At 43.4% G+C, this 9147-nt stretch overlaps 1 protein-coding gene across 1 annotated transcript in view; it reads right to left on the bottom strand.

Moving 5' to 3' along the window:
* Window positions 1-301: 301 nt before the first annotated feature.
* Window positions 302-9147, bottom strand: part of LOC119652749 (bromodomain-containing protein DDB_G0270170) — a 196362-nt gene continuing 187516 nt past the window's right edge. Inside the window, exon 8 of the mRNA XM_038057048.1 lies at window positions 302-1512. Coding sequence (XP_037912976.1) covers window positions 1048-1512 — 465 coding nt within the window. The 3' untranslated portion in view covers window positions 302-1047. The remainder of the gene's footprint in view (window positions 1513-9147) is intronic.

Below are 9147 nucleotides of genomic sequence, written 5' to 3'. Positions count from 1 at the left end.
GGTATTTGGTATTACCTTCATTGCTGCAGGAGAATACGGGGATTTTCATAGCCTGAAAATATGGGTGGACGATTCCGTAGCCTACATAACGACGAAATCTATGAGCGATGCCATGACCGTCCGGTTGTGGATAAAATCCGGGTCAATAGGTTACGGTGGGCGGGTCACTTAGTCCGTATGGATGAGAATGACCCAGCCCGGAAAATCTATAAAGCCAATATCTATGGTAGGAAAAGAAGACGAGGTAGACCCTGCCTGAGATGGAGCGATGGCGTAGGCCAGGACGCTAGACAGCTTTTAGGGATATCGAATTGGTGGACCTCGGCGCAAAACCGGGATGTCTGGAGTTCCTTATTAAGGCAGGCCTAGACTGGATACCGGTTGTTGCGCCGTTGATGATGATGAGATTGCATAACGTTGCAACCCACAATGAGACGACAGTTAAAAAAAAACTAGGCTGTTATATTCGTAACTAAATTTGGTCCTCTGGCAAATTTATTTCGTGCAACTCCTGCAGATTTTGTAGGTATGGTTCAATGAAAATGGAGCAAACAGCACTTGTAGCCGGTGTGGACTATTCTACTCTTTGGACAAAGGTGAGGTAGCGTCTCAAGAGTTTCTTTTGCACATTCGTTAGCAAGTGTATGTCATGTTGAGAAAAGAAAAGATGATGACAACTAAGTACATCAAACTCACATTTTTTTGTGCTATTACTTTCGGTTCAGGAAAGGTTGAACATTAACCCGAATTGAAATCGATAAGGTGTATTCCAACACCTTAAAATTTGGGAATAACTACGGAAGGTTCCCTTTCTAAATTCCTCCAATAATTTACTATCAACTGTAAATATTTACTTTGTCTAACGAAAGAAAGCAGAAAACTTGATTAAAGCCAGTATCTTTCTTGGACAGAGAGTGTGACTACTTCTCATCAACTTAGCGTGCTAAAAATGCTATTTAGCTACGGAAGAAACTAGAATAAAGACCAATTAGATTGTGCATACAGAGCGTCTTAAAACAACTGCGCATACGAGCGCTAACAGTCGAACTAACTTCCAGAATCAGCACTTGCTGGCCTAGCCGGATGCCCGCTAATACTAGTGTTCGTGGTTATTGTTGCTGCAGAAGTTGGAGTTGCTGTTAAAGTGCTGGCAGTGCTATTGCTATTGTTGTTGATTGCATTCGTGTTTGTTGGTATCGTCGTTGCCGTTGTCGATGATGATGATGATGATCCTGATAGTGGTGCTACCAATGATGACGATGACGATATTGCCGACGATGAGGCCGCTCTTGGTGGTGTTAGGTGAATTGCCGGCGGTGGGGGCTGTTGTTGCTGCTGCTGTTGCTGGAGGAGTGTTGTACATGAGACACATGGACATGGTCCTCCCAATTTTTTGGCTAGGATTGAACGAAGTTTGAGTGCTGGACCTAGTTTCATGCCCAGTGAGTTGGTTAAGTGATCCTCGGTTAGAAGAGGGAGTCCAGAGCCATCGATGCATTGATCGCGAAATTTCTGTAATAGATAAAGGGATAAAGATTAGAAAAGATGATCCTGAAGTTAATTAAAAAATTCATGGAAAAAATACAGTCGAAAATAAGGACGAAGTAGGGAGAAGGTCTGAATTTCAATTGAAATGCTGCGTTTAGCTATTGCGCCTGATATATTCAGTTGGTAATATGCATTTTCTTATGATAGAGTAACTGCGACATATATTTTTAACATTCCAATTTGAAAGGAAGAACATCTTGTGTGGTTGTTGGAGACATCTGTTTGTTAAAAGATTAGCAGAGCATCGGTCATAGGAAAAGTGATTAAATATAAATAGTTTGCACTTAATAGTATAAAATTTCTCTAAACTCCTAGGGAGGTCCACATGCAGACTGGAGTATTAAGTCAAAAACCTATTCCTATACCCGTAGTAGAAATATTACTGCGATGGGTAAGTCTCGGTTTAACTCAGCATTTTGGTTTCTGGTCGTGATTCCGTCATTGCAGTTTCTCAAGTTCCGCAAACACCGCGACATTCATTAATTAGCAGCTAGCAAATTTTTGCTATGACCTACAAGCCTCTCGAATGAAACTTTAAGAATTTGTCCCTTTTTTAAGGGGTGCCTTTCAAACTTCTCATTTCGATTTATTGAACCTACGTCGTCATCTCCACTGCTATGCTTCACAATGTTTTGTCTGATCTTGGTTACGTGCAGGGCCGTATAGAGAAAATTCGGGTGCGTGGTGAAAGTTATGCGAAAAAACGGGGCTGGGGGTGAAGATTATATGGTTCTGAGTTGAAAACTATGGGGGTTCCTTATTGTCCCTTGAAATTTCTATTCCGACCCATCGAGAAAAGTTCGGGCCCGGAAGGAGTCACCCCTTTGTCCACTACCCTCTCGTTAGGTCTGTTTATGCATAGTAATACGCTTCCCACTGTGCTCATGACTAAGTTTTGGTTAAATCCTGCTTTTCTGATGTTAGCTGTCACTTCCATTGAGAATTTATGCTGATTTTTTCGTCTTTATAATGTGGGTGGAGTGGAACTCCGCCGAAACCCAAGCAAGAAGAAAGGAGAAAACATTGTAATAACTTCAAATAAGTAGCGATTGGAACAATGAGAAAAAAGGGACGAGAATATTATACTTGACAAGAAAATGGGAGAAGACGTAGCCTGACGTTCAACAAGACTGGATTTCCTAAAATTGGCTACTAGTGAGCATAATGGGGATTTGGAATAATCTATTGCAGACACACATCGTAGATCGATCTATGTGACCTTCATTTTGCATTGTCCTTCCTGAGTCTTGCAGAGTAGGGCAGGGTCCTTAAATCGTACCTCAATATCCGCAATAGGTAGCCTGGAGTATGGACATGGTTTTCCTGCGCCTCAAACAGTTGGTACCGCCTTGCAGAATTGAAGGCATTTCTTACGTCTAGGGTTACAAGGAGCACCACTTGCCGAGACTGGCGACTGTCTGCCTCAGCCAGTTTCACTGCTTGGACCACATCCTCAATCGAATTAATTGTGGGTTGTCTCGCTTTAAAACCTTATTGTGTTGGTGAGTAGTCTTCCACAACATGTATTGCGTCAGCCAATCTTGACTTGATGAGCTTCCCCGTTGTTTCTAACATACTCAGAGGACGGTACGCTGCATGCTTATCAGCGCAAGCCTAGCAACCTTGAAGTGCGGGGGGGGGGCGAGTCGTCGGGGTGCTGATGTTTTTTTTGTCCTTCATGGACAAGACGTTTAGTTCCTTAACAGTGAACAGTGGACATTCCTCTGTTCTCACCCTCTGGGCAGCACGATTCCTCCATCTTCATTGCTTCCATGGAACAAGGTGATCGATGGGCACCGAGCTTCCTGGTAACTAGCTTATACCCGAAGCTCCATGGCTCCCTGTTAACGTTGCTGATTAGCCTCTACCAGCAGCGTCCTGTCTACCTGTTGTTTTCGTAGCAGAGGTCCTTTTTGAATATAAACAGTGGATCTAAGGGTTACTTCATCTTGGTCTCTTGCATGCTGAGCGGTTCAACGAAGTCTGAGGCAGTTCTTTCGTAGATTTACAATTTTAGACATCCACCGGTACACAGGTAAATTGCCGGGACAGAGTTTTCTTTTGGGCGTCGATGCATTGCAAGTTTAGATTTATTGTTGAATATATTAGCGGCTGAATCAGTCGCAGTTCTTCTGTCCGCGCCTGGGTCTTGTCCCTCATATACCCCTCTTGAGAGAGTTTCGATAAATTCTCCCACATCAATTTTCCCGATGTTCCACCTGGTAGGTATTTGACGGATGTCAGAACATTTAGAGGAGTCATTTGTCACTTCGAAGGAAATGTACTGATGGTCACTAGCTGTGAAGTCGTTCAGTACTTTTCATCGTTGGACTGCTGACACTAGCACCGTAGCAACGGTTACGTTAGGGATAGTGCTCCTCGCAACGAGAGCGTGGATATTCAGGAAAATAAGTTCTGCCCTAGTGGCCAACTCAAAAATCTCTGTGCCTTGAGAATCTAGTTAGGACACGCCCCATTCGAGGGTTCCGGCGTTAAAGTTTCCTCTAGCTAGAACTCTTCCTTCCCCGTTTCTAATCCCCCCTTTAAACGCGGCGAGCCTATTTTGAAAAGCGGACATAGATTCGTTCGTTGTGAGGTAAAGGCTGAAAAAAGTTACTTTCGCACAACGAGAAGCGATCTACTAGCCTATGGGCCCGCACTCGCAAGTTTATCGTATGTCTAAACCAGATGGCAGCAGCGCCAGACATAGCATACCACGAAGGTGAATTCCTATCTCGGTACTGCTCGCTGAGAAGCAACCAGTCAGCTCTTCTTTCTTGCACCACCTGTCCCATCAGGTCATGAGCAGTTTCACTCCTATGCATGTTTGCTTTCAGAATCTTTGAAGAACCGGAGCAGTTACTACATCTTCTTTCTTTAGGCCGCGGTCCTTGCAAAGGAGAGAGCATTTTGCCGACTCCCAAGTCTTTGGTGTGTATCCGGGTTCGCCACGCTTGGAACAAATACTTCTATCCTGCTCTTTGAAGGTGGAAGATGTTCGGATGCCCAGTACTTAAAACAGTAGGTTGAAATTGTCTTTCGCGTTATCCTGCAAACGATCCACAGATTTTTATTTTCCCGAAACGAAAAAGTTGGCTTGCTGTTTTCTCAGCGATAGTGACAATGACCAATTTTGGTTCTCTGGAGTTCTCAGATGTAACTCTCACCTTGAGATTGTTCACGACTCGGTAATCCCTTTTTATCGCTTCCTCCTCCTCTTTTGTGTTAGCGAGTCAATCGAGATCAACTACACCAAGGGTGCACATGGGTTCTAGGCTGGAAACCACTGCTTTCATGAAAAGTACTCTTGACGTCTCGCAGAACGTACTCTCCTTATCAGTCTTCGACCCAAGCGTGATAAGTATATCGCCGGTTCGAGTCCGTCAGATAGATTCAATGTCTACCCCTGTGTTTTCTTTTTGAGCGTTGTTGCGAGCTTCTCTGGTGTGAAATAACGTCCAGCAGCTTTTCTATCTCCATCATGCCTTCATTTTTCGTAGGACCACAAGCACTTCTTGAGTAGCATTTCTTCTTGTTTTTCGGATAAGGTCCATCCTTTCCGGTGAGATGACTTACATTTCTGCCTAGCTGGGCAGTTTGTCACCCTTCACGAGGCTCTTTTTCCGACCTCATATTCGATGACATATTTCCTTTTTGTACGTCAAGACTCTTAGCGTCCATGGTGTCATTCCCATTTTCACTACTAATCGCCTTCACCATTGAGACAGAACCTGTCTACTTTTCCAGTCGGTGACTGTCGTAACTTCTAAAAATTTCGGCTTTTGTCTCGTGGTTGTCTCTGCAAGCAGGAAGATCACGTATGGGTTGAGACAAATCCTTGGGAGTTTGTGTTGAGAGTCGGGATCATGCACTAGTCAGAGTCCATCGCAACTGAGTCTGCATTGCCAACTTAATGGTGACTAGTTTCGAACGTACTTGCAGCTCTGCCAAGATTATTATCGGGACGGGGGCAGTTGTAAGATTAACCTGAAAGCCGTTTCCACGAGATGTCCCTCTGGTGCGTTAGGGTAACAGAATACCACAGCTGTCAGCTCATATGCAACCTCGTCGTCGTCGCTGTTATTGCAGCTTACGTAAGGTGGAGACTGGTGGTTATCCGGGACTACCAACTGGGAGGTGTGAGTCGACTTCATTCGGAAATAACAAGGATCGTTTCCATCCAGCAACTTTGCTCTGTCTGTTTGAGCCCGTTTGGGTGTTATGGAGGTAAAATATAGGTATAGGTAATAACTGCTCTGAGTTGTTGATGGCCTCAAATTGTTACCGATGATCTGGTATCCGCAAAACGATTCTACTATTGCTCAAATTCGATCAATGGGAAGTAAGTTAGGGGAGATGATTGATATTCTAAGTTATCCAGTCGGACGCCAGACAGCTTTTAGGCATATCGAATTGGTGGACCTCGGCGCAAAACTGGGATATCTGGAGTTCTTTATTAAGGCATGCCTAGATCGGATGCCGGTTGTTGCGCCATTGATGATGATGATGATGGTCCAGTCGGACTATGCAGCCCATTATTGTGGTGTGTGATGTAGTTATCCTCCAAGAAGCCACGGTGGAGGAGGTCAAGCTGTGCTCAGACAGAAATTCGGAGAACAGAAAACATAACTGATATTCACCATTATAAACCGCTTTAAGGGAGATTAGGTTTTTATTTTTAACCCAGGCGATTTTTGGGGGTAATGATGAACACCACTTTAGATTTAAGCAGTTCGTGCTGTATATTCTTTACAAAACATCCAGACAGTGTGGAACAGGGAAGAATGTTTAGGCCTAAGGAGAGTGGAGGGGGTCGAGATCCTTCCGTTGGAAGACGGTACTTCTGGACACCCGCAGTTTTCTCTGGGATCCGCAATGGGGACACAAGTAAACAGCTAAAGCTAAATAGAATCAGAAGGACCTCTATTAGCTCGGGTTCGAATTTTCTATTTACGGCTCTGATCATGCTTACTTCACATCAATGTATAACTTCTTATCTTTTGCCTCCTATATCCATCTGGGCATAAATTCTGGTATATCGCCCGTCCGCCAGCGTCGTTAATCCTCTCGGACCTGATCCTGATCACCCCCTAACTTCTTCCTGTGGACAATCTAACATCATATCTCCCGTCTTCAATTTTTCAGAAGAACCCGCAGAGTTATACTTTTTATTTTTTTGGAAAAATGGTATTATTTTGTCATTCACAAAGGTGGCAAGCCAACGCGTGTTGAAATCTGCTGACTTCCCCCAATCATCTTTGTGCTCCTTAGGTAAAGAGTATTAAACTGCACAAGTAGATATTGGTGTTTCAAATTAGTTTTGATTTTAGTTTGTTTTCGAAAAAATCTGAGTTTCCCTCCCATAATATGTTTCCGCGGAATGTGGTGCAAATGCTTCCATTTTTAATCAAGTTATAGTAGATGAAATCCATCTTAAAACGTGTTCATACAGAGGATGCCACACTCGTCTTTGAAAGTATTTGAATTTATCTAAATTACTTCGTCTTCCCCCTTGTCATCTTGCGTCTGAATTATAATTATTTATTTTAAGGTCAATTAGATTCTTTCCCTGAGTTCCTTGAGGAGCAGCGCCTAGCTGTCGGGTATTGTTATATACCTTCCTCCAGTGGATGTTATCCACCGTCCCCGCTTTTCTCCCAAAGAAGGAGAATAAAATGTTGCAATCTTCAATCCCGCGCGATCAACCATCACTTCTCACGATATGGATGCTAACAAACAAGTTCACTGGTCGTCCCACATAAACTACACCATCTAATGACCCGCAAGCACCTATAAAGTCATTAATGAGAAAATATACAACAATCTTTACTAGCCTTATCTGTCCGTCTGTCCACGACACAATCCCCAGAATGATAACATTATTTCCTACTGTTAATATCGCCGCTGGTAGCTTTCTAAAATAGCTGCTATGTTACAGCAGGACTTTTAACGGTTACAAATCAACATGAAATGATCATGTCATATCTGCTGGTATCCCATCAGTGATTAGCCGCCGAAGATACTTTGAGCGCGATACGTGCGCATCCATAAAAGATGCAACCAAGGTCTTGTCTTTATGAAAAGCAATAACGCTTAAACAGATTCTTACATTCGCGTCATGAACGGAGGAATTACAGTTTTACGAGGTCCAAACCATTTAATCGGCCTGCGCGGCCGTTATCTCTTATGCATTTCAGATACAAGTACACAGGAAGATTGTTGGTAAGTGCGTGGTTTTGGACTTCTGCACTTGCTGACATTATGACGTTCGTCGTCGTCATGATCATTATTACAGACCAAACGATCACGACTTGAAATCCAGGTTCAAGTTGGTCAAAGTCAGGTGAATAAAATTTAAAAAAATTGCATCAAGAACTTGATGCCCGGCAAAGTTGTCACATTAATGCCAGACTAGATATTTGACGACAATACCGAGAGACCAAGGAGGAAGCATTGTGTTTGGATTTATGGAGGTCTCAGTGGGATCGTCGTTGCTGTAAAGGGGCTACATTTATTTTGTCAGTACGGAAATCAGTTGTAGTGTGCTTTAGATAAATCCGTCTTGATTACATACCAAGCCATCAAATGGCCTATATTACAGCCATTCATTCTGCTTCTTAGGGTAGGATCAAAGCATGCATCGAATTGATCCCTTGATGCAATTCAACAGGCACATCTATGTTATCACTGCCACCCTTAAAATACGCCTTCACATTCGTAGCTTATCGAGAGACTTGCGCAGAAACCATCCAACAGTTGCTAGAGAATCATTGCTAGCTTCACCGGGGACCAATGACTCTATACGGTAGGGTCAAACACCAGGACTAGGAAGCACTAGATAAGAAACCATCCCTCATACTAAAGCGCATAATATACGAAGTTGAGGCCATCGATAAAATACTTCTGACCTTATTCCTCCTGTAAATGATCGAGGATCCTGGCCGTTGTTGGGAAGTTGGCCTGTCAACGAGGAAATTGTTAGAAGAAAAGATGCAATGTGCAGAAAAGGAAGCAGATGCTGTCAGTCTCTTTTTGATCAAGCTCAACATCAGTAGTAACGGAAACCATCGTCTACACATACAAAATATAAAGATATGCTGGAGAATTCCTTGAGGGTCTGCTCTCGGTCCGGTTATTTGCGGTTGACCCCTTTGAGGGAGTTTCATGGTGGCTGTAGTTTTGACAACAATGTGGGTCGTGCCGAGGAGTTATGCTGTACCCTTTAGTTGTGGTAGAGGCTTTAGGTAGGCCTCGCATCCACCGATATAAATGTTGACCCTGCACGCAGTATAAATCAGTACCGATGTACAAGTCATAGTGGGCTTTGATTATGGTATCCAAATCAATTCACGTCTGATGAGGACTGCTATGAGAGACTTCTGGGTTTCAGTTGCAAGGTCTCAACACCGAAGGGTGTGTAGTTGATCAATGCACTTCATGAATTTTTAAAAGCCCAAGGACCACGTTCTACTTCTCATTTGGCTAGAAATCCTTCGGGTATGCACCACTTGTCAAAGAGCCATTGTAGGTAGAGTCATGCACCTAAAACGTAGCGGAATCAAGGAACTGGTAAGGTTCGTTAAAGCTAGAAAAATCTAG

This window comes from Hermetia illucens, chromosome 3 (genome assembly GCF_905115235.1).
Source record: "Hermetia illucens chromosome 3, iHerIll2.2.curated.20191125, whole genome shotgun sequence".
In the NCBI taxonomy this organism is placed as follows: Eukaryota; Metazoa; Arthropoda; class Insecta; order Diptera; family Stratiomyidae; genus Hermetia; species Hermetia illucens.
This window is presented reverse-complemented; position numbering and strand designations above follow the sequence as displayed.